Source organism: Malus sylvestris, chromosome 7 (genome assembly GCF_916048215.2).
Source record: "Malus sylvestris chromosome 7, drMalSylv7.2, whole genome shotgun sequence".
NCBI lineage: Eukaryota > Viridiplantae > Streptophyta > Magnoliopsida > Rosales > Rosaceae > Malus > Malus sylvestris.
Window position 1 is genome coordinate 2872942 of NC_062266.1, and position 25338 is coordinate 2898279.

The 25338-nt window shown below is 36.9% G+C and overlaps 3 protein-coding genes across 14 annotated transcripts in view; 2 read left to right on the forward strand and 1 right to left on the reverse strand.

Annotated features, from left to right (window-relative positions):
* The window catches only part of LOC126628502 (uncharacterized), a 40702-nt gene extending 29548 nt beyond the window's left edge, over positions 1 to 11154 (forward strand). For 2 of the 7 annotated variants that reach the window (XM_050298222.1, XM_050298218.1), the window contains exons 2-5: positions 3752 to 3857; positions 4567 to 4685; positions 4798 to 4919; positions 5058 to 5521. In XM_050298222.1, the coding sequence (XP_050154179.1) occupies positions 3752 to 3857; positions 4567 to 4685; positions 4798 to 4919; positions 5058 to 5361 (651 nt within the window). In that variant the 3' untranslated portion in view covers positions 5362 to 5521. Of the gene's footprint in view, positions 1 to 2601; positions 2778 to 3751; positions 3858 to 4566; positions 4686 to 4797; positions 4920 to 5057; positions 5522 to 8308; positions 8496 to 9472; positions 9579 to 10199; positions 10319 to 10430; positions 10553 to 10690 lie in introns of those variants that run through there. The other 5 variants (XM_050298221.1, XM_050298220.1, XM_050298216.1 and 2 more) reach the window with 4 other exon arrangements.
* LOC126628489 (calmodulin binding protein PICBP-like) lies at positions 5739 to 14835 on the reverse strand. 2 transcript variants are annotated; one of them, XM_050298185.1, is made up of 2 exons: positions 11785 to 14835; positions 5739 to 6006 (listed from the first exon to the last, which is right to left on the reverse strand). In XM_050298185.1, the coding sequence occupies exon 1, from the start codon at positions 14589 to 14591 to the stop codon at positions 11799 to 11801; it is 2793 nt and encodes a 930-aa protein (XP_050154142.1). In that variant the 5' UTR covers positions 14592 to 14835; the 3' UTR covers positions 5739 to 6006; positions 11785 to 11798. The 2 variants fall into 2 exon arrangements, with proteins under 2 accessions (XP_050154142.1, XP_050154143.1); XM_050298186.1 differs by lacking the exon at positions 5739 to 6006 and adding an exon at positions 11373 to 11676.
* A 3053-nt stretch (positions 14836 to 17888) lies between these two features.
* On the forward strand, positions 17889 to 25305 carry LOC126628491 (origin of replication complex subunit 3). 5 transcript variants are annotated; one of them, XM_050298188.1, is made up of 17 exons: positions 17889 to 17919; positions 18632 to 18730; positions 18823 to 19156; positions 19246 to 19415; positions 19505 to 19635; positions 19801 to 20074; positions 20161 to 20238; positions 20742 to 20797; positions 20903 to 20993; positions 21274 to 21494; positions 21895 to 21964; positions 22616 to 22698; positions 22789 to 22842; positions 23426 to 23501; positions 23757 to 23884; positions 24467 to 24643; positions 25091 to 25305. In XM_050298188.1, the coding sequence occupies exons 2-17, from the start codon at positions 18656 to 18658 to the stop codon at positions 25194 to 25196; spliced, it is 2124 nt and encodes a 707-aa protein (XP_050154145.1). In that variant the 5' UTR covers positions 17889 to 17919; positions 18632 to 18655; the 3' UTR covers positions 25197 to 25305. The 5 variants fall into 5 exon arrangements, 4 of the variants coding, with proteins under 4 accessions (XP_050154145.1, XP_050154146.1, XP_050154147.1 ...); XM_050298189.1 differs by having other exon boundaries at positions 17890 to 17919; positions 18516 to 18730; XR_007625445.1 differs by lacking the exons at positions 17889 to 17919; positions 25091 to 25305 and adding exons at positions 18151 to 18418; positions 24265 to 24378 and having other exon boundaries at positions 18516 to 18730; positions 24467 to 24607.
* The last annotated feature ends 33 nt before the right edge of the window (positions 25306 to 25338 follow it).

Consider the following 25338-nt stretch of genomic DNA (forward strand, 5'->3'; position numbering starts at 1 on the left):
TTACTGGGCTCGACGCACTGAACGCCGAGTTATTTTATGATTGGATACTCACAGCTGGGATTTAGAGTTCAGCATTTTGACGGTCGAACCACGTTTACGATTAAGACATACATCTGCTTTGAGTATTTGTGCCCTTACACTTTGGTGTCAGTTCGGCATGAGTTTACTCTGACATTTTGGACCCAAACACATTGACATGAAAATTAACGTTAAACTATGAGGTAAATGAGATTTTCACTTTTGAGAGAATCCCCTTAGCATTTCTCTATTCAAATAGAGGGTAATGATTCGATAACAGAAAACTAGAAGTTAATGTTGTACGTTCAATGCATTTTACAGACATACATATATAACAATAAAATGTGCCTATTATGTACTAATACATGTAAAATAATTTACTTACAACATTTCTTCTTGTTATTTGATTAAAAAATAATTTACCTTACATAATAATAATTTCCATATAAAAAGGGTGCAACGACATTTGATAAGACACACGGAAATACTTAAAATACGTCTTAAACAAAAGCTTATAAAAAATGAAAAAAGTGAGGACAAAAGGAAAACACATTCAAAACTATTAGAAAAGAAACCAATGAAAAAAGTTTCAAAACTTTAAGTTTTAATTAAAAATCACCTAATAACGTTATTTAATAGTTAGGACAAATTCAACAACAAAACAGTCCAACAAGTTGGCCCAAACAATAAGCTTCAAATGTTGCCCTTGATGGAAATCCTTTACCCGTAACACTATGTTTGGATGAGGGAAATAAACTTGGAATTTGGATTAAAGATAGAATTTATAAATTGACATGCATCAATTCTCTTGTTTGAATTCATAAACATAGAAATTTAGAATTTCCGCATGGAAAAAAAACTTAGAATTTGGGACCTCCAATTCCCAAGTTTAAATTTCATGTAAATAGGTGTTATTTTCTAATTTCTATGATTGAGAGTTTAAAAACAACAAATTCCGTATTCAATTCCATTGTTCTTTTAAGTTATCCAAACAAGAAAATTCACAAATTCTATAGAATATAATTTCATCATTTAAATTTCCGTCATTTTAAAATCCCTTAGTAATCTTAAATTTTTTCATCCAAAAATAGTGTTAATCCTGTATCCCTTTCTCGATCTCTCCACTAAACGGAAACAATTTTCTATTATCGTTTTCTCCATTCAATCTCTCTCCATCTCTCTACTCAATCTCTATTTTCGTTTCCAATTCGATTCGAATTCAACCATTTTCGAAATAAAAATGTCAGTTTGTACTCCCTTATGCGTCCGAGATTTCAGTTAAAGAGGTCAGTTTGGGAGAGATTTGTTGTGGGCTTTCTAAATTTTTTAATCTGGTGTTGAATTTGTTCTGTGATACGGGTCTGGTATAATATAATTTAGTGTCGATTTGTCTGGGTTTGATGTTAATTGTGGTTTTCAGATTGAATTTCTTATCTCGTACTTGATGTGAACACATTTGGGTATTCTGTTGTTTTACAGTTGCAGCCTCTTCTTCTTCATCGGAAAATCAATGCAATCTCTTCCTTCTTCTTCATCCATTACAAGCCTTACGCAGGGGAAGAGAATGACGCGGCATGACATATCTTTTTAGTTGATTTTCCAAGCGGTGCAATACCCTTTTAAATTTGCAATACTCTTTCCAAGCGGCGCAATAGAAAGAAATCGCAATCACGCCACTATAAACTTTGGTATTCCAGATTGGTATTGGGCAGAATAGAAGTCTGCCATCTGACTTGTGTGGAAGTAAATCCAAAGCTACATAGGACTCTAATCTCTTTTATTTTTTACTTGAAATTGACAGAGGTGTAATCTTACATTCATGGAAATGCATGTTAATGGTATTCATGTTGTTAATATTGCCAATTGCCTATTACCTAATAGATGTGGGTGAGGCCAATCGACCAGGGACCGTTCCATAGAGTAGTATAAAATATTGCTTTGTCAAAAACATAATTACCGAGATTGCCTAACATTTGGCATCATCGCCGGGCTCTTCTGTGTGAACAACTACATTTGGCTTCAATGGAATAAATAGAAAACTAACTCTAAACAAGAATGTTCTTTCATAATTAATTGTCATAATGCAACGTGAATATTAAAAACAAAATTAACATCTACGTACCAAATTTTGTGAGAAATTTTTCAATGTGCCGGGAACACTGCTTGATACGCAAAGTGTCATATTATAAGTGGTTCGATTCTTGAAAAAAAAATCTAATCAATTGTATTATGACATTTGGTGTATTAGACCGTGTTTCTAGCATATTGAAACATTTCTCCTTGTTTTGGAAGCAAACTGGGATGCACCAATAACAGCTGGCAGCCTGGCACCAATAAATAGCCCGGAAAAGGATCCTCGTTGGATCATTTTCCTGGAGATTCCGTGATAGTAATCGTTCATCATATATCCTGCGGTCAGAAATCATTTTAAATTTAATATATATAGTACCTAACGAAAACTAACCACATGATATACGATGAACGGTCACGATCATGAGATTCCCGAATCCCCAGGAAAATGATCTGGCAATGATCTTTTCCTAAATAGCCCATCATAAGCCCATAAAAGGCCCAATGACACCATTACAGAAATGAGAAATCTTCTCCAACTGGTCAGAGTCGGAACTCAGAAACTCAGAAGAGAGTGAGCGAGAGAGGAAGAGGAAAGATAACAAAGAGAGTTGAACGGTGCTGTTTCGCAAGCCATCTTCTTCCACGAGCCGAAAAAGCTTCGTCCCAAAACCTGCAACTTTCTCCGGGTCAGTTTCATCCTCCTTTTCCCATCTCCTTGGTATTTTTTTTCGTTTGGATTTTTCTGTTGCATTTGCATATTCTAATTTTTTGGGGGTTTTCGGATACTATGCACGTAGTAATTCAATTCTCATGTGATGCAAATGATCGTTTGAACCCTTTGAGTTGTTTTAAGATTAATCTTAATTTTTGATAATTAATCAAAAGTTTAGAATTGAAGTTGTCATTGAGTTGTTATTTTTACAAGCCTTTGGAAAATTAAAGTTTTATCTCAATGGAATTTTGAATGGAATGTTGAATTTCTGTTACTTTGTGTGCTTGCTTGGTATGTGGATTGATCATATGAATTTTGATCAAGTTGTATAGGAGTATGGCAGTGAGAGTGCACCGTGTTTCACTCCAACAGAGTGGCGTTTGTTCCTTTGTGGTTGAGTATACGGAATTTATCCCGTCGGAATGATGGATTTAAGTATCTGTGACGGCGGATACATTTGGAGGGAAAGGAGGGTCCGATTGTAGTTGAGGATATGAAAATGGATATTTGAAGTGTTTCACCAAGTTTTGTAAATTTAGGAATCAAAGGAAAAACTAAAATGACAGGACACACTAAAAGTGTTAATAGAGGCCATATTCCCATAACATAATCCACCGCCTAAGTCATGTCCTAGGTTTCGGGCGGGACATAAATGTATTGGTTGAACCGGTAGTTTTCTGGAGCTTTTGGTGAATATACTATGTTCTTATTAGCTTTGTGCTAGAGGCTATGCAATTTGCCCTGGTTTTTTCTGGAGGTCTCAGGAAGATAGTCATGGTCGTTACTTCTTGTGGATTTTATGGTCTAGCATCTTATCATTAAAACACATTCCTTTTCTAATTTTTCTTTACTTTTTCCGTTAAAAGTTAGTGTTCAAAAGCTCGACGTTACATCAGTCTTTGCTGTAATTGTAATTCTAATTTTGGTGTTTGCTTTATGCTGCAACAGATGGAGGGGAGTTTTGCTCATGAGCTCTACTCAGAAAGTTTAAGCCTATCAAAAATACAATTGGATGGTGAACCCAGTGGAAACAGTATAGAAAGTGATCAACAAGGTATTTTAATGGTTTAAAGCACTCTTTTGTCCATATAAGCCTATCAAAAATACAATTGGATGGTGAACCCAGTGCAAACAGTATAGAAAGTGATCAACAAGGTATTATAATGGTTTAAAGCACTCTTTTTTCCGTATAACATGGTCCACCTATGATATTCGTTGATGTCATCATATAGTCAGCCGTAGATAAGTAAATGCATAGGTTTTAACTGGTGAATGCATTTAATTTCAGAAAAATCAAATTGTGTAATAAAATTGTGTAATTGGACCCGTAAGTTCCTTCATTCTTTGTTGATTCCTAGGTTGTCAAGGATACCTAATGAGCTGCATTAAATCTTTGTTTTCCTTGGAGCTTATCATACAATGGAGTGTTTTCGTATTAATGCACGTAAAATTTGAATTCAACGTGTGATGTAGTAAATGTGAAACAAAATACTCCAATTAATCAAAACAGTCATCCATATGCACTCCGATGAGTGAGTATGCTGTCCGATATCACTGGAGTGAGAAAGGTAATCTTTAAAGGATAAATGGTCTAAATTGTCACACTTGTAGTATGTAAATGAAGCTCTTATTTGCCTTTGAGTATTGCTCTTTCAAGGTTTCTGCTTTTTTATTAGTTTTATATCTTCTTGCCCACCAGGTAATTCTTCTAGCATATATCTGTCCTCTGTAGTAAGATTCCTGGGTTTAATGTTTTCTTGCAGACATTGATAGGGTTGAATCGTGTGATGAAGATGGATCTTGGTATGCTTCTGACGATGAATTGCATGAACAATCTGCTTTGGGCCGGGAATGGCAGCGGAGACATAACCAATACCATACGGTTGTTGACAGTTCGGACATATTTTTGTCATTATCTGGGTTTAGTTAGTTGTTTTACATGCATAACTTAGGTAGTTCTCTAATATTTGCCTTATTTATTGATAAATATGTAGACTGGTTACCGTGATGGGGTAATAGCGGGAAAAGAAGCTTCTTCACAAGAGGGATTTAATATTGGCTTTAAGAAATCGGTCCTTGTTGGGTACAACTGGGGTCTTGTCAGAGGTGTTACTAGGTAATATAAAGAAGCAAATATTTTTTTGTTGTAGTAATTTCTCACTTTCGTAAATTTTTGTACTGTTCGGAGTTTCTATATATCTTACTTTAGTTTTGTTTTCTTCTCTATCCATTCTGGCGTATCTTCCATCCACAGTGCGCTGGCTTGCCTTCCAGATGGTTTAAAGGAGAAGTTGATTGAAACAAAAGAACAACGAAATGGATTTCAAAGATTGTTTGAATCAGTGCATTCTATGTCAACAAAAGATGCCCTCGGGTATTTGTACGATGATATGATAGCCAAAAAAGATAGAGAACAGAGTGAAATTTCTGATACTACCGGTTCTCTTGAAGTTGGCTCGCCAGAGAAAATAGCACATGTTAGTGGCCTAGGCAATCACTTTGCAGAACTCCAGTCACTTCTTGTCAAGTGTTCTGCAGTTAACGTACATATACCGTAGACGAGATTATTGTTTTAATTTTGTGAGTATTTATTTGACATTTGTGAATTTAAGTTCTGAGAGTTATTTGCTAGAGTTCCATGTCATAGGAATCATAAATTTTGAGAAGTGTTTCCAATTGGATTCATTCTGTTTATATATGATCTTGCGGGAAATCTAATTATACTTGTTTTCTTTTGTTACAATGCGATAGTAAGACCTTTTGGATATAAGCAACATAAGGACAACTGAAAGTTATTGTAGCATGCATGAGCAACTTTTCTTTTCCGCGATACAAGTGATATTGGGAGAGTCGGAATTGAATACAGGAACTCGAGAGTGGAGCTAAACGCTCCTAACCACTTGAGCGACAAGTCAGTTGACACTTGACATGCATATTAAGCAAACAACCATATATATTGTTTTGGAGGCCAGTGCCTCCTGCAACAGTAGAGGATGAAATGGTAGCAAATCACACCATAAAACATTAAACTGTCATTACATATATTGTTAATCAAAGTACACTAGCATGGAGCTGTAGGAGATTCCTCTCCAGAAATTCTGAAAGGAGCCGAGAAACGGTGAGTTGTGGTCTGCTGGAACTGTAGTTCTCCAATATTCTTGTGCCTTTGCTTCATTAGCTTATAGATGTTGCAGTCTTTTCACCTGCACAACAATATGAGAATGGTTCCCTTTGTTATTTGATATACGCGCTCATGAACAGCTATTAGAATTAATTATCTGAAGGCTTGGAGATAGTGATTATATATTCACCTCAGTAACTATCATCAGCTACAATTTTGACATATTTTATTATAATGTGAAATTGTTTTTGCTTTCCACAGGGACCAGGAGATTGGATCTAGCTGTAAGAAGAATGCTTGGCTAATTCTCGGTAAACAAAAGCCTACATAGCTGTTCCAATGCTACGCCTTGAACCACTCGACCACTTCTCCTTCCTCTGGATTCATTGTATGCTTTGGATTTTATCAATTGCATTGACCTTTCTTTTTTCTAGGTGACGGCACCTGGAACCGTACAACTTCTGCTGCCCTTTGGGCACGCCTAATATGCTCTTGCGGCATGCCCTCTTCGGGCAATACGGCTTTCGTGAGTAATACGCGAAGCAGCTGAGCAATGAGATACGATAGCATGGTAGAAAGATTCAGATATTTCTTTCTACCATACTATTTAGTATTGTAAATTATGGAACTACATCAAAATTACACACTATTTCTGAAACTAAACAAAAATAGCCGCACTATTTTTTAAACTGAACCAAAATAATCTACACTATTTCTGGAAGTGAACCGAATAAACATTATTTATGAAGTTACAACAAAATAACCTATACTATTTCTAAAACTGAATCAAAATAATAACCACACTATTTTTGGAATTGCAGCAAAATAACTCATATTATTTCTAAAATTGAACAAAAATAATTCACACTATTTTTTGAACTATAATAAAATAACCCATACTAATTTTGAAACTACAGCAAAATAACAATACTATTTCAAAAACTGAACAAAAATAATCCACACTATTTCTTAAAGTGAACAAAATAAACACTATTTCTAAAAATACAACAAAATAAGAATGAGGTTGAACTACAAACACCCAAAACAGATCCAAAAAAAAATCCATCTTCTTTCCCAAAACTAAAAACAAAAAGAAAATTAATTACCAAATAACTGTTAATGTGCCAAATGTATAGAGAAACAGAGATTAATTGGGGGAAATTCCATTTCTAGAAAATTGTTGCAAAAATATATATAATTTGATAATTTAATTAATTAAAAAAGTTGGGAGGAGTTGGAGAGAATTAGAAGCTTCCACTTGTTGTCACGGTTTATATGCAGAGGGCAAGATGCAACTGAGGTAAAGTCTATATCTCCTACACAGGCATACAGCCTTCCCTGGTTTTGCATCTTCAGATTTCAGAAGGCATACAAGTTATCGGCCGCCTGACTTATGGGATAAATTGCCATTCTAAGTTTCATACCAACCGAAGGCTGTCCATAAGAATGGAAGGCGATCCCCATCCCTTTACCGAACTAAGAAACATGGCTTCCATGTCAGTATCGACCCATGGAGACTGATAAAGTTGAGCAAAGAGAAAGCATTGACAGCAGCAGAGAAAGGATTTGAACCACTACCGTTAGAGACCAAATGTGGACCACCGATGATGAGCACACAATATAAAAGCGCGGCCACTGCAGGATCAGGCTTAACACCTCTGATATCCAAAGGGTGGATGCCATGGTCACCCGGCGGAAAGTTTTGAAGCCCAAGAAGGCGGTTTTCTGGCTCACCAACCATGTTCTTTGGCTTTGTGCCCTCACCAAAGAACAAGTAGAGAGAAAAAAAAAAGTACAAGTGGAGATAATTTTGACTTGAAATTGACAGAGGCGTAATTTTACATTCATGGAAATGCATGTTAATGTTATTCATGTTGTTCTACATCAAACTAATATTGCATAATAGATGTGGGTGAGGCCAATCGACCAGGGGCCGTTCCATAAAGTAGTATAAAATATTGCTTTGTCAAAAACATAATTACCGAGATTGCCTAACATTTGGCATCATCGCCGAGCTCCTCTGTGTGAACAATTATATTTGGCTTCAATGGAATAAATAGAAAACTAACTCTAAACAAGAGTGTTCTTTCATAATTAATTGTAATAACGGTGAATATTAAGGACAAAAGTAACATCTTCATACCAAATTTTGTGAGAGATTTTTCAGTGTGCCATGAACACGGCTTGATACACAAAGTGTTATATTACAAGTGGTTCGATACTTGAAAAAAAAATCTAATCATTGTATTACGATACTTGGTGTATCAGACCGTGCTCCCGGCAGATTGAAACTTTTCTTCTTGTTTTGAAACCAAACTGGGATGCACCGATAACAGCTGGCAGCCTGGCACCGATAAATAGCCCATCATAAGCCCATAAAAGGCCCAATTACACCATTACAGAGATGAAAATCTTCTCCAACTCGTCAGAATCGGAACTCAGAAACTCAGAAGAGAGTGAGCGAGAGAGGAAGAGGAAAGATAACAAGGAGAGTTGAACGGTGCTGTTTCGCAAGCCATCTTCTTCCACGAGCCGAAAAAGCTTCGTCCCAAAACCTGCAACTTTCTCCGGGTCAGTTTCATCCTCCTTTTCCCATCTCCTTGGGTTTTTTGTCGTTTGGATTTTTCTGTTGCATTTGCATATTCTAATTTTTGGGGGTTTTCGGATACTATGCACGTAGTAATTCAATTCTCATGTGATGTAAATGATCGTTTGAACCCTTTGAGTTGTTTTAAGATTAATCTTAATTTTGATAATTAATCAAAAGTTTAGAATTGAAGTTGTTAATTTAGTTGCTTGGATTAGGAAATATTTCTGCAAGCCCTTGGAAAATTAAAGCTTTATCTCAATGGAATTTTGAATGGAATGTTGAAATTCTGTTACTTTTTGTGCTTGCTTGGTGTGTGAATTGATCATATGAATTTTGATCAAGTTGTATAGGAGTATGGCAATAGAGTGCACCGTGTTTCACTCCAACAGAGTGGCATTTGTTCCTTTGTGGTTGAGTATACGGAATTTATCCCTTCGGAATGATGGATTTAAGTATCTGTGACGGCGGATACATTTGGAGGGAAAGGAGGGTCTGATTGTATTGTAGTTGAGGATATGAAAGTGGATATTTGAAGTGTTTCACCAAGTTTTGTAAATTTAGGAATCAAAGGAAAAACTAAAATGACAGGACACACTACAAGTATTAATAGAGGCCATATTCCCATAACATAATCCACCGCCTAAGTCATGTCCTAGGTTTCCGGCGGGACATAAATGTATTGGTTGAACCGGTAGTTGTCTGGAGCTTTTGGTGAATATACTATGTTCTTATTAGCTTTGTGCTAGAGGCTATGCAGTTTGTCTGGAGGTCTCCGGAAGATGGTCATGGTCGTTACTTCTTGTGGATTTTATGGTCTAGCACCTTATCTTTAAAACACATTCCTTTTCTAATTTTTCTTTACTTCTTCCGTTAAAGTTAGTGTTCAAAAGCTCGACGTTACATCAGTCTTTGTTCTAATTGTAATTCTAATTTTGGTGTTTGCTTTATGCTGTAACAGATGGAGGGACGTTTTGCCCATGAGCTCTACTCAGAAAGTTTAAGCCTATCAAAAATACAATTGGATGGTGAACCCAGTGCAAACAGTATAGAAAGTGATCGACAAGGTATTTTAATCGTTTGAAGCACTCTTTTGTCCGTATAACATGGTCCACCTATGATATTCGTTGATTTCATTGTATAGTCAGCCGTAGATAAGTAAATGCATAGGTTTTAACTGGTGAACACATTTAATTTCAGAAAAATCAAATTGTGTATTAGATCCTAAATAAAATTGTGTAATTGGACCCGTAAGTTCCTTCATTCTTTGTTGATTCCTAGGTTGTCAAGGATACCTAATGAGCTGCATTAAATCTTTGTTTTCCTTGGAGCTTATCATACACTGGAGTGTTTTCGTATTATTGCACGTAAAATTTAAATTCAACGTGTGATGTAGTAAATGTGAAACAAAATACTCCAATTAATCAAAACACAGTCATCCATATGCACTCCGTTTAGTGGGTATGCTGTCCGATATCACTGGAGTGAGAAAGGTAATCTTTAAAGGATAAATGGTCTAAATTGTCACACTTGTAGTATGTAAATGAAGCTCTTATTTGCCTTTGAGTATTGCTCTTTCAAGGTTTCTGCTTTTGTATTAGTTTTATATCTTCTTGCCCACCACGTAATTCTTCTAGCATATGGCTGCTCTCTGTAGTAAGATTCCTGGGTTTAATGTTTTCTTGCAGACCATGATGGGGTTGAATCGTGTGATGAAGATGGATCTTGGTATGCTTCTGATGATGAATTGCATGAACAATCTGCTTTGGGCCGGGAATGGCAGCGGAGACATAACCAATACCATACGGTTGTTGACAGTTCGGACATACTTTTGTCATTTTCTGGGTTTAGTTAGTTGTTTTACATGCATAATTTAGGTAGTTCTCTAATATTTGCCTTATTTATTGATAAATATGTAGACTGGTTACCGTGATGGGGTAATAGCGGGAAAAGAAGCTTCTTCACAAGAGGGATTTAATATTGGCTTTAAGAAATCGGTCCTTGTTGGGTACAACTGGGGTCTTGTCAGAGGTGTTACTAGGTAATATAAAGAAGCAAATATTTTTTTGTTGTAGTAATTTCTCACTTTCGTAAATTTTTGTACTGTTCGGAGTTTCTATATATCTTACTTTAGTTTTGTTTTCTTCTCTATCCATTCTGGCGTATCTTCCATCCACAGTGCGCTGGCTTGCCTTCCAGATGGTTTAAAGGAGAAGTTGATTGAAACAAAAGAACAACGAAATGGATTTCAAAGATTGTTTGAATCAGTGCATTCTATGTCAACAAAAGATGCCCTCGGGTATTTGTACGATGATATGATAGCCAAAAAAGATAGAGAACAGAGTGAAATTTCTGATACTACCGGTTCTCTTGAAGTTGGCTCGCCAGAGAAAATAGCACATGTTAGTGGCCTAGGCAATCACTTTGCAGAACTCCAGTCACTTCTTGTCAAGTGTTCTGCAGTTAACGTACATATACCGTAGACGAGATTATTGTTTTAATTTTGTGAGTATTTATTTGACATTTGTGAATTTAAGTTCTGAGAGTTATTTGCTAGAGTTCCATGTCATAGGAATCATAAATTTTGAGAAGTGTTTCCAATTGGATTCATTCTGTTTATATATGATCTTGCGGGAAATCTAATTATACTTGTTTTCTTTTGCTACAATGCGATAGTAAGACCTTTTGGATATAAGCAACATATGAACAACTGAAAGTTATTGTAGCATGCATGAACAAGTTTTCTTTTCCGCGATACAAGTGATATTGGGAGAGTCGGGAATTGAATACAGGAACTCGAGAGTGGAGCTAAACGCTCCTAACCACTTGAGTGACAAGTCAGTTGACACTTGACATGCATATTAAGCAAACAACCATATATATTGTTTTGGAGGCCAGTGCCTCCTGCAACAGTAGAGGATGAAATGGTAGCAAATCACACCATAAAACATTAAACTGTCATTACATATATTGTTAATCAAAGTACACTAGCATGGAGCTGTAGGAGAACCACTCTCGAATCGTCACTGCATGAAGCTGTCTCCTTCCTCTCCAGAAATTCTGAAAGGAGCCGAGAAACGGTGAGTTGTGGTCTGCTGGAACTGTAGTTCTCCAATATTCTTGTGCCTTTGCTTCATTAGCTTATAGATGTTGCAGCCTTTTCCCCTGCACAACAATATGAGAATGGTTCCCTTTGTTATTTGATATACGCGCTCATGAACAGCTATTAGAATTAATTATCTGAAGGCTTGGAGATAGTGATTATATATTCACCTCAGTAACTATCATCAGCTACAAGCTTGCATAGGTCTTGCGTGACTGAAGCCTGTTGATGTATGCCGATGATGTTTTCCCACTTTGGGCGCTGGCATGACCGTTTCGAAGGCTGCAACAAGCAGTGCCACCTTCTTCTTCCTTGCAGGAGCAAGTTTTGTGACAGCTTGCTGGAGTGCATAGTCAAGCATCCATTCATCTGTATTTTTCTTGTTGTCGATAATCTGATGCCTGAGGTCAACCTTTTCTGGTTCGGGGTCAGGAACCAAGGGCAGGTAATTCGGTTCTCTTGGATTGAACTTCCTTTGCTCCTCCCCATCCATGTTGAGTTTCTTGCATTTGATTCTTTTCCAGTACTTGTAGGTGTTGGGAAGTTCTTGGTCGAAGTTGCTTGCTGCATCAGAAAATTTTCTCTTCATCCCAGGGCTAATGCTATTATTGGCCGTGTTGAAATTTTTTGTGGCTTCTGGCTCTGAATTGTTTTCCGCTTCCATGTTATCAGGTTCTCCTGTGTTGTTACCGAAGATATCTGATTTTTTCAGCCTTAAATTGCTTTGATCCTCAGATTCATTGGAGCTTGAAATTTTGGGCTTCGTGTACTTCCCTTTGGACAGGTTACCATCTTCAGCAATGTCATTATGCTGGAAGGGTTCAGTCTTCTTGCCATTATCATAATCGTCAACCTTGACAGCATCTTCATCAGCTTCAGAAGCATCATGCACCGAATCAGAAAGCTGAATCTCCGGTGATGGTTTGACATCACCAATTTGCTCTGTTGCTTCCATTTGATTTTCAGGAACCCCTGTAGGGAGTCCAGGTTCCAAGCCAAAGTCACCAGTTGCAACATTTTGATTTGTTTCAGAATTCTCTTCATCAGGGCTCCCGTTGCATCCTTCATCTGTTTCGGCATCATCTGTGTCGCAGCTATCCTGAGAAGGAATAGAAATTCGGTCTCCTGTCAGCGTACTTGTTTCATCTTCATGAAATGTATTATTTGGTTGGTTCTCTGAAGCTTCATCTGTCTCCACAATGGTGTAGTTGCTTTCTACATGTCCAAGGTGAGAGCCGATCTCATGATCCTCTGCTTCAAAACATTCATTTTGTTCTTGAATATCCTCACCAGTTCCTGTTAGTTCCTCAGTTGGCTCCTCTGTTGAAGATATTTCTATGCAATCTGTCTCCGATAGTTCACTGCCTCCTTCAAATGAATCCTCAGTGTAAGAAAGTTGGTCGTAACTCCATCTTTCATACTCTTGCTCAGACTCTTGAATCTCAAAATTCTGTTTAATGACATCCTGTTCACTGACATCACCATCATTCTGCAGTACTCCATAATAATCCTGAATCATATTATCGCTGTTACCTTTCGTTGCGTCAGAGTTGATCAGCGATTCTTCTTGCTTATCAGTGTCTTGAATTTTTATTGAACACCCGGCATTTGGAACAGATTCATAATCACCAAGCACTGTAGTGGCAAATTGCCCTTCCTCCCACTCCATGTCAATACTTTCAGAACTGGAATAATCCATTTCAGTGCTTGAAAGGTCTTCAGAGTCGCTCTCTTTCAAGCAGCTTCCAGTGGAATTGTCTTCTTGATCTGACAGTGCTCCGTAGTCTTCATCTGCATCTTCTTTTTGGTCTTCTGCAGGAAATTCTTCGAAGCTTTCTGCCTCAGATTCACTCTCCGAATGCGGTGATCTATCCGACGGGTTCTCCACAACTAGGTTGTTGGCATAATTTTCTGTTTCTGCTTCATCACTTGCATCATTTGGAAACGCAGGACCCTCGTAAACTTCTTGTTCTCCTACAAAATCAGCTCCTGCTTTCCTTCCAATTGCCTCGGTGCCATCTTCCTCGTTTGTAGCATAGAATTCAACAAAGAAATCCAAAGCAGCTTCTTTCTCTGCAATTTTTTCATCCTCATCAAACAACATTTTCTGCAAATGAATTTCTTTTATTCCATCATTACATCGCTTTGCTCCGCGTGGACTCAGAGCTTGCAATTTCATCATCTTCTGGGTCTTCAACGAACGTCTTCTTGCAGACAAGAAACTCTTCAATGGGGGCACAGGCGAACGATGATGGCCATTAAGAGAACAGTACGTATACGGGCAAACCTTCATGATTGAAGTTCCCTCAGCTTCGGTTCCCCCAGGACTAATCGTCAGATAGTCAGGAAACTTTGCATCCTTCAGTGTTGAAGAACAAGTTGCTCTCTGAACATTCGCATCTGCACAAAGAGCAACCCTGGAAGTTTTTTTCGCCGAAGCTCTTACCGGCTTAAAACTAGGGGACTTCATTAAAGTTCTCACAAGCTTCAAACCAGATGTCCTTGCTAAACTTCTTTCAGGTTTACTAGAAGCAGAGCTAAGCTTTGAACTGCCTGAATTTTTTCGGTTCTGGTTCTTACTATCCGAAAATATAGGCGGAGAACTTCGAAGACTAACCTGTGACTGCTCCTTCCTTGCATGAGAACAGCTGGTGGGCTTCATGTAGTTTGGCGAGCCATAAGTTGTCTTGGTCAGAGGCTGCTTCTGAGGGGAAGCCGCAGTGTTTGGAACATTGAGAGGCTGCGGTGGCGGCCTTCCTGGCTGAGATAAGTTATTCCTCAAAGGTGATGATCTCAGGCTTTCAACATCTGAAAGCTTGATTGATCTAGCTTTCTTCATCTTCTTCTTCTTCAAATCAGCTCCTCTGTGTTTCCCATCTTGGAACTGAGAGGACGCCTTCAGGCTCGAAAACCGCTTCTTGAATTTATCATGATCAGCTTGGATTCCAAGCTTGTTTGGCACCTTTCTTTGGACCATATTGAAAGGAAAACCAGAAGCAAAGACAATTCAAAGGTCATAGAGGAAAGCCATTCCCTCTTGTCCCATGCTTTGTTTTTGCATGGGGAGATTGCATTGGGAAGACAGGAAAGGGATTCTTGGAAGCCAAAGAAGCAGAGATTCCATGGGAGTTCTTAGCTTTGGTTTCCTGCTTGTTCGGCAGATGATGGGTGTTTCGAATAAGCCTGAGACAAGAGTCTGATGCTGACATGCACTGACAGTTGCGTTTTGGGTCCCCTTTTTTTCTGGTTTTTTAATTTTTATGAATTATCTTCTTCTTTTAAAAAATAAAAAATAAAAAATTTGAATTATGAAGTTTGTGACATGAGAAGTCTACATATGGCACTCACTTGTTTGTTATTTCTTAATAAGGTATTATAGGAGTAGGGTTAGACAAGAATCATATCTTTTGCTTTTCTGACCTAAATACCCTCCATTCTTGTTTGTTATTTCTTAATAAGGTAGTCGAGATTAAGGCATAAAAAACACATCTATTTATTTATTCTCCACCCTTGATATTAAATTCAAGACGGAGGACCATATATTTATGGGAACTTTAACGAAAAGCTTCTGATACTGTTCATTTTAACGAAAAATCACATTTTTACACTAAAAAGTCAATCATGGTACTATTTACTTTACCATTTAGTTTGTCCTTATTGTTAAAACTCAAAGTTTTCAAGTCATTTTCATTAGTTTTTCTTATATTCATTGATCACCCGTTGATTAGGGGAACATTTATAATACTAGACATGCTATATACCTACTACTATATGTTCAATTAAATTGGAGAGAAGTCATTTACTACTACGGTCTAGTAATATTCATCTTTATTTGTCAGTGAGAAGTCTTAAGTTCGATTTTCGTCAAAGACGAATTTGAACTACATTATTGCTAACCATTGTGAAGCTTAACCTATTCCTCAACCTCTTAGTGCAGATAATGTTGTTTATTAAAAAAATATTAAATTGAAGAGAGGATTAGTTGAACTAATTAGTAGGCTCGAATATTTGTTGTACCTTTCCAATTATATAATGAGGTAGAAAAGCCACCTACCAATTAAACAAATCAATGTTTCTCTTAAATGGTATGTGAAGCGTAATAGTGTCAATGTTGTGATACAAGAAAAATATTTGTTAACTTGAAAGTGATGAATTATCATGATGGTTAAAATTATTTTGTTTTAACGTACTCGTTCTCGGTTCAAACCCTTTCTTCTTCTCCTTAGACTAAATTAAAACAGTTACATCGCTTGCTTGTATTAACGAAGAGAAAGACATTCGAGAAAATAATGGGAAAAATAAAAAATGAAAGGTGGAAAAGGGTATCATGGTAATTTCACAAGGAGCACAATTTTCTTGTATTTTGTTTTAATGCACTCGTTCTCGGTTCAAACCCTTTCTTCTTCTCCTTAGACCAAATTAAAATAGTTACATTACTTGCTTGTATTAACAAAGAGAAAGACATTCGAGAAAATAATGGGAAAAATAAAAAAATGAAAGGTGGAAAAGGGTATCATGGTAATTTCACAAGGAGCACAATTTTCTTGTATTTTGTTTTGGATGGTCGGTTTGCGAAAAGATAAGGGGGCACTGCCAAGTGCCAACTGGTCGGCGTTAATGGGCTGCTCGTGGGCTCTACTAGGAGCCTAAAATTGCCCATTTACAAACAAACGCTCCTCCGTCTGAATTCCCAATGAGAAAAGCATTCTGACATCAAGAATGTGAAATGGGCCCACTTTAGTGGGCATTTAATATTTTTTGTTGATTTTTCTTTTAACAATTTTTTTTTGTCAAATAATATATTTTATTAGATTAGCAGATTCGAACATACGTCGTTATAGAAGGTTTCAACAACTTTTCACTCTTGTTTCAGAAAAAGTTTAGGGGAGGGAAGACTACTTCTCTTTCTCGTCTCTCGTCTCTGTTTGTAAATTCTAAATTGAAATCAATATTTTTGGTTTATGTTAGTGGATTTCATTTCTGTTTTCAATTGTAGTTATAGGTTTGCGTCCCAGCTTCCATTGATAGTTTTTGGGCATTATTTTAACTTGACGTCTTAAACAAATAAGGTTTAGTTATATTATCAGACCCAGACTGCAAAATTCCTTCTGCATTCTTATTCAAAGGAAAATATTTTTATTCTCTTCCGAGCTGAAATTTAGGCGGCCAATTTGTAATTGCACTTTACTTGATTTGGTATTTTGTAATCGTATGAATGTAACGTATAATTTTCAGTTTTCATTGTATAACTGACAATCCAAGAAAACGCTCTATGTATTTCTTGCAAAATTCAAGTTAACTACATATGATATGACATCGCTACTTTCTGCTAATAGCTGTTGCTTTTTTCTAAGGCATTCCTCTCAATCCCACATTCCTACCTGCCATGTTACCTTCTATATTTGTGTGTTTCCAATTTTCAAACAGATTAATCATAGTGCGGAGGAATAAAAAAAGGAAAATTCTTGAGGCCATCTTTTGCCTTCGAAACCATTGAAGGCTTAAACCGTAGGTTTTAATGCCCCTAGATAACTTAAATCCGTAACTCTAAGCTTTACAGTCTAGGGTGGGCAAACGGGTAGAGAAACCGCAGGTTGGGGTCAGTAGTTTAGGTTCGGAGCAGGTACGAGCCGGTTCCAAATATTTTAAAGAATAAACGGAGCATGACGGGGTGGGCCGAATCCATATACTTAGAAAACCGAAGCCCCAGACCAACCCGTTTCTAATTATAATGAACAACCGAGATTGAATGATAACTATCTAATCTCAACTAGGGGTGGAATAAAATACCGAAAATTACCCTTATATGAATTATTAGGGTTTTGGTCTCCTAATTGGTATCACAAGAGTTTGAGAAACATTACGACGACGCCGTTTTGTCCTTTGATGCAGAATAGTGTTCTGACGAGTTTTATGGCTGGTTTGGTATTGCTGTGCTTTGAAAAAAAGCTGCTGTGAGAATAAGCGGCTGTGCTGTGAGAATAAGCGGCTGTGAAATAAAGCCAGTAGAGTGTTTGGTAAATTTTTTTGTGAAAGTGCTTTTGGAAAAAAAAGCAGGATGATAGTGTGTCTTTTCATTAAAGGAGTGTGCTTTGAAAAAACTGGCTTTTTTTCAAAGCAGCAAATAGCAGCTTCAGCTTTTCCTTTGATTTTCAGCTTATTCTCACAGCAGCTTCCAAAATAAGCCATTTTTTTTCAGTTTACCAAACACAAAAATAACCCTCAGCTTTTTTTCACAGTAGCTTTTTTTAAAATCACCTCAATCCCAAACGGGGCCTAAACCGCCAGCCTCTCTGATTCTCCAGGTGAGCTTCCTCCTTCTCTTCTCTTTTCTTCTTTCCCCTTTTCTGTAGGAATTTTCTGTTCGCTGTCCCTGATTTCATTTGGGGTATTTTGGATTTTAACCGCGATGAATGATGTAAAAGCAAAAATGCTAAATTTTGAGCACTCAATCTCCTTCATTTATTAGTAGAAAACCAGCATTAACTCAAATTACGTAATCAATTTATCAGCTTGCTGCTTCTCATTTTTCTGTGAATTGGGTAATCAGTTTAGACTGCGTTTTGACTTTCATTGAAGTGGCAATCCTTGTGCATTTGGACAATCGCGTCCTCCAGTCTCCAGGCAAAGAATCAGAATGTTAGCATATATAGGGTGGTTGGGGGATGTACCTTGGGTGGAACTCACGAGCAGTGAAATTAACCACTTATTTGTTGATTTCTACATCCCGTCGTTTTAGTAATCCTAAGTCGTTCATGTGAAAATCTGTGGGCTTACTGTCAGTTCTCCGTTTCATTTGTCTTGGTTAGTTTTCATGCATCAGTGATTGCAATTTTCATGTCAAGATTGATTAACTTCTCTTTCCTGATTCAATATACCAAAGATGATGTCTTTCATATAGATAGCATGGAAATTTGGTATTTTCTTGACATGGGTCATTCTTGAATGATTCAGAATTTTTTTCCTCCGACACCACTAGCTTTTAAAATGAAACCCTAAATTTGGCTAATCGTGTAGACAGTAGAAGAGAAAAGAGCATCAATGGCGGCTTCATCTGCAAGTGCGGGTGATTCACCGCCTCCATCAAGTCCCAATGCCGCCCAAAACAACCTCCAGGTCCCTTGCGTTCCTTTGCCATTGCGTTTATTTATGCTTTTTTTTTAATTTCTTTTTTCTTACGAATTTTGTCTAATTTTCTAATCGAGCAGCATTTCTTCATCCTTCACAAAGCATCTGAAAAATCAACTTCGATTGGGAAACCCCGAAAGAGGCTTGACCTATGCCCAACAAAGCTTAAGGAAGGCGATGAGGGCTGCTTGAGAATGGAAGCTTTTCAGTTAGTTTGGTCAGGAATTGAATCCTCCATCAAGGACGTTCTGAGGAATATGAATGCTCATGTTTTCAACCAGATACACAGCTGGGTATGCGATTCCTTCGGTGCTATCAAGCCAATTGCTCCCTTCTCTTCTCCTCTCGGCCCGTTTCCGATTGTTACCCACGCTACTTGTTGCGCACAGCTCTTCACTGCACTCCTTCTCACCAGTATGTTTTTGTTCTGCATCTCTTCCCTTTTATTTATCCTAATTCCAGTTTGAGTTGACTGAGTTGATCGATTGAGTCATTACTGGCAGAGAATATGGAGTCTGTTGACGATTTCTCGACATTTCAAGAGCTTGGCCTCTGCCTGAAATCTCATGGATGCCATGTCGCTAGCCTTTCCTCCCTCGACTTTTCACCAAAAAATGGGATTGCTGGTTCTATTTCAAGTTTATTGAGACAGTTTTTGATACGGTCTTTCGATGTAAGTATTTACCTTTCTTTGTGCCTTCAATTTATTCAATTATACAACAAGTAGATCCTTATTCAATTTATTTTATTTTATTTACTCAGGCAGCTGATATGTCCATATTGGCATCATGGTACAGCCAGCATGGAAATTATGGTTCTCCGGTGGTTGTCATTATAGACGACATGGAAAGATGTTCTATTCCTGTCTTGTCTGATTTCATTCTTATGTTGAGGTATTCTAGTCCTGTCTGATTTCATTCTTATGTTGAGGTATTCTAGCCCCAACCCCTGCTTTTTGCATATACAATAAATAACACAGAGACTCTCCCTCCATCTCTCTCTGTGAGGACAAGATTTTGCTTACCTGGCCTTGTAACTTGCTCCACTGTTTGTATCAGTGAATGGGTTGTCAAGATCCCAGTCATTTTAATAATGGGAGTTGCAACAACATTGGATGCCCCAAGCAACATACTTCCTTCAAATGTGCTGAAGAAGTTGTGCCCTTGCAAGTTCACGCTGGGATCACCGGCTGAGAGGATGGATGCAGTTGTTGAGGCTGCTCTTGTGAGGCAGTGTTCTAGTTTCGCTGTTGGTCACAAGGTGGCTGTCTTTCTGCGAAACTACTTCTTAAATCAGGACGGTACATTGACATCTTTTCTTAGGGCTTTGAAGGTCGGTAATTAAGTTGTTACATTTCCTCTCATGTTCTTTTGTCATCATGACTAAGGCCGCTGCTGATGTCAAAAAGTATTTTTCAGATAGCCTGTGTCCAACATTTCTCCTCGGAGCCTTTAAGACTCATACTTGGTGGGTTGCTTGTTAAAGAAGACACCAAGGTTAGCATCTATGGAGTATCACTTTCCTCTGTGTCTACCATTAACAATGTTATACATTGATAGATAGCATTCAAGCAAGGTGCATAACTGATACCCATTTTTTATTTATATTCCTTTTCTGCCATCTCTTATTTAGATTTCTCATTTAATAGACAAAAGAGAAGGATTTTGCTTTTTGTACTCTACTGAACTGTAACAAAGTGGTCAATCGGTAATAGATCCCGTCATAATCCTGTTTTGGATTTGGATTCTGGAAGGAGACACAGAACATTTGGTTTATGTGTAGATGTAGTTATATGCAATCAGATATGCACATGTTGGAATATTCATGAAAGCAACAATAACCAACTTGGTGATTATTGCTCCCTGCTTGCATTCTTTATGATTTTTTTTTATATTTATTTTAATACTATGCATTCATGATAAGTTTCTCCTACCTCCCCCAACCCAATGCCAAACAATGTTTTGCATATTTTTACTAAGATGTAATTTGGCCATTGAAGGGATCTCAGAATGAGAAAGTGATCAAGTGTGCTTCCCAAGTTTTATGTCATGGAAGGTAATCATAAGACTCAAAAATATTTATACATTTTTAGTAAGGATGAGTTCAAAATCAGAATAAAAACGAGAATATGCTGACAGCTGTTGCAAATTCTGTCACCAGGGATCAAATGGCTGAACAAACTGATATCAATATAGCTCATGGTTTAACAGAGTTGAAGAGATTGCAGATGCTCTGGAGCACTGTTGTTCTGGTGACTCCTTTTTCGTATTATATTTCTTACAGATATTAATTATTAGTGCTTCAACATTCCTAAGCTTAACATTTTCCGACTTGTGAGCTTAAATGCATATTTTGATATGTTTTCACGGGTTTTGATACCTGAACCTGAATTTTTGTAGCTAATGTCTGATGAGTGAAAGAACACAGTTTAGTGTTTATTTCTTCTTTTTATTTTCTTAGGGCCTTGTACATTTCTTGTTTCATATCATCAAATTGGCTTTTCTGTATTTTGACACACAAGTGTTTTGCAGTGCTTATATGAAGCTGGGAAGTGCGACAAAGTTCAATTGCTAGATTTATTTTGCGAGGCGCTTGATCCAGATGTTTACAACTCATTCGCTTCTGATAATGATAATCGCACTGGATTGGGAAAAAAATTTGTTACATCTTTGTCAAATGATCACTGTATGCTTGAACAACATTTGAGCTCCCGAAAGGGACGCCTTATTTGTCAGGTAGTTCGCAAAGTGAGGTTAGTAATGTGGGCTAAAAAATTCAAATTTACTGAAGTAGGTCTCACATTGCACGCATGGTTTAGTTCTTATGTTTACTTTGCCTGAAATTGCTGAGAAGCATAGGTTTTTTAATTATTTTATTTATTAATTAATATTTATGCTTTTCTGTTTTATTCTTATTTAAGCACCATGCTAATTAGACTCAAATTAGATGAGTATCACTTTATCTGTTCCATGTTTTGCTAGATGTCATTCCAATTTTTAATTTTTTTATATTTTTTTATATATTACATATATATGTCATTTATGTTCATCATTATACTGAAATTGGAAGTTTTTTCATATCAGTTAAGTTTCATTTTTTTCTTCGTCGGTAGTCTCTATTTTCTGAACTGTCTAAACTTTGGAATTGACCAGGGATCTTCCTGCAGCATTGCTCTGTCAGTTGCTCAAAAGTTGGGAAGTTCTCACTGTCAATGTTCTTGAGGTATGACATGAGTTTCTTTGTCTTCTTAGTAGCTTTTAATAGATTTGTGTATTGTGATGCTGTGCCTTTTGGAGAAAAGAAGACTAGTTTTCTGAACTGAAATTGTCACATAACTCAGCACTTGTGTTTTGTGATCTCATTCTGCATGCTTTGTTATGGCCTTTCCTTCTTCCTCTTCTTCTTTTAACTCTTGAATATCATAGTAGTGAATATATGCACAGAAGATAATGTGGAATTCATCTCTTTGTTTGCACATAACTCAAGGCAATCTCGATCTACTTTTGTTTATTAGTCAAATACTAATCAAACAATTGAATGTCCACAAAAAATAATTTGGAATTTTGACACACATCTTCTTATTTATCTTTTCCTTAACTTTATGTTGTGCCTGAACAATTATGAAATCTGTTAATGGGAAAATATATTCCTTAACAGCTTTAAAAGTACTCAATGGTCTATGTGTGCCTTAGAGATGCTAAACATGTAAAGTACTCTGAGTTTCTTACAAATGCTATGCTTTGTTGTAATTTTATCATCATAGTCTCCTTACCTCACGAGTCTCACCTAGCTATTACTATTACATGCTTCAAGCAGTGACGGTAGTAGATTACTAAGTTAATTGAGTGACCATCAGTTATGTGCTTGAAATAGATTCATGACATGATAAAGGAACTGCAGTCCTTATTGAAATTTGAGGAAGAAAGTTGCAAACCAGATTTGACTGACATATCCAAGTATTATCTCTCTCCCACTTCCGTTCCTTTTAAACTAGCATGTGAACTGCCCTATCTTATTTTTATTTTAAACCTCTATTCACGTGACAGGAGGCATATATCTCACAGTGGAAAAGCTGCTATATTAATTGATTGCATGGTTAGGTAATTCTTATTACTTTGCAATTGTCTTTTTCTAAAACTTATTACCCTAAGCCCTAATGAACTGACCTAATTAATTTTGAATCGGAATTGGAGTAGGAATGGGCAAATGGTACTGAATTACTAATACTCCAGAATCGGAATGAAAACCAGTTTGATTACTAGAATGCGGTGAGAGCTGTTGGGTTAATGTGAATGGGTAAACTTGAAATTTTAGAAAGAATGTGTAAAAATAATAAATTTTGATTCCTTGTGTTTCCAGGAATAAAAATATTTCACCCCAAAGAGTCCGATTCTTCAAAATCACGAGTTATTCCTTATTCTGTGTGGGCCTCACTTATATTTTGATTCCAGATGCGAATTATTAAACATGAAGTATTGAGCCTATTGACTTCTCTCTTCGCAGTGATAAGGTTTAGGCAAACACATATGACTCCTTTGTGTAACATCATAATAAATCAACTGAAATGTGCTTTCTTAATACCTGTTATCTGGATTGGTTTTATACCTTACTATCTGGTTATTGAAAAGCATTCTGGGCTAATATCGTCCCTTTTATTTTATTTTTTTAATGTCTTCATGACAGGTATTTCATGATGCCAATTGAGTGCATGCATCTTCATGAGATTTTCTGCTTTAGAAATGTTGAAAAACTTCAATCGGTAAGCATCGCAATGGCTGCTCTGATTAATATACCTATAGCTGCAACTTGTTACTTGTGATGAAATTCGTATAGGATTTGCATAGTATCATATTTTCAGATATTGTTATGATTTAAGCTTTGAAATTCTTGGAAGTTTGATATGTAATGTTTTGACAGGTTATTTAGCTGATTAGCATGCCTGCCACTTATGAAACTTTTTAAACCTAATTTTGGAACTCTGTAAATTCATTTCTTAACTTCTTACTTATTTCAGGCTTTAATTGGCGACTCGAGGAAGAGGATTCAAGTGGATCTTTTGGAGTTCCATAAAATCCTAAGATGCAGTTGCTGCAGTAAGATTGGCAACATTCCATTGTCTCCCATGCCTGATACCTCAATTGTGTGAGTATAACCGTAGCCTGTCATGTTAAAATTGTTTGAAAAACTATGAGAAACATTGATGCAAGCTATGGAAGCCATAGCTCAAGTTTGCACTGTACTTATTGAAAGTGATGCTAATTTTCAGATTCGTTATATTTATATCCAACTACTTTGTAGTCTAGACATGTAGGGTCACTTTGTGATCATTATCAGAGGCAAAATAAAATTTTCTACTGGTTTCATATTATTATGCATATTTGGTAAATCTTGATTTTTTTTTTCTCTTTTGTCTGGGACTGAAATTTTTTTTTTTAGGGAATTTTCTTTTCTGACAATGAATAACTTATTATCTCTAGGTAATAATTTTTTTGCATTGCCCTTTGGTGTTGGATGACCAATAGGTCAAATCGTACATTACGAGTAAGGGAATACAAGACAAATGTTTGAATCATAAGATCTGTGGCTGATAAGTGTACATGTGTGGCGTTTTTAAATCATGGTGACTCAATTCGAGAGTAAGCGGGAATATACCGATATGACTTAAAACACTGGACATGTGTTTCTTTAACTTGGTTGTTATTAGATGTTCATTTTATCTTGTAGGTATACCCTGGCTCAGGAGCATGGGGATCTTATCAACCTTCATGACTGGTTCCAGTCTTTCAAGACAATTGCTATTCCGCCCAAGAGGAAAGCGAAATGCAAGTTAAAGCAGTCCCCACTACCCAAAAAAAGAAAGGAAAGCAATGACTCTGAAAACAAGAGTGAAGCATCTATTCAGTATCCTTTTAGATTTTCATTCTTCCGAGTGCAGATTATCTTCATTTGTAGTGAGTTGATGCAGTCTCGTTTGGCTTATATATAGATGAATTATGCATTCAACGGCCTGACTTTAGACTAAGAAGCGACCTAATCAAAGATGTTTATGGTGCTAGACATAATCTTACTGTTTATGTTGACCCTTTTTTACAGCTATGGAAGGATAAAAATACTAGTCACGAAACCAAATCCCAACTTCTCTCGATTATCGTTTTCTGACCTTGTCAAGTGTTGCGAGATGCAACAGTTCCCAGTGGTTGTCGATCATATATCTGCTTTGTTTTTATAGCTGCATAGCATAGCATGCATTACTTCTTCCTGCATCAAGGATTACGTTCTGTTGTGTTTTTTCCCCATATTGAATGACTGCCAAAAATTGAGTTGGATCCTTAACCTTGCATTTCACAGAGCACGATTTTGCAGGGCAATTACAGAACTACAGATTACAGGCCTCATTCGGATGCCCAGCAAAAAACGTCGTGACTGTGTGCAGAGAGTGGCCTTTGGTCTCTGACAAGTTGTACAAGTTCAGTTGGCTCTTAATTTCCCCCTTCACTTGCATCGCCTTGGAAGTACTGTGTTTTAAACTAGTTATAAATAAATAAGATTCAGTGAGTTTAACATTTGACCCAGAAAAAAAAAAACTAACGAAAAGT

Bases quoted from the DNA above. Each gene is read 5' to 3' on its own strand.
- LOC126628489 (XM_050298185.1), bottom strand. From the start codon at position 14,591: ATGGTCCAAAGAAAGGTGCCAAACAAGCTTGGAATCCAAGCTGATCAT.
- LOC126628491 (XM_050298188.1), top strand. From the start codon at position 18,656: ATGGCGGCTTCATCTGCAAGTGCGGGTGATTCACCGCCTCCATCAAGT. The intron at 20,994-21,273 runs GTGACTCCTTTT...AGTGTTTTGCAG, and splicing joins TCTGGAGCACTGTTGTTCTG to TGCTTATATGAAGCTGGGAA. The intron at 22,843-23,425 runs GTAATTCTTATT...TCTTCATGACAG, and splicing joins TTAATTGATTGCATGGTTAG to GTATTTCATGATGCCAATTG.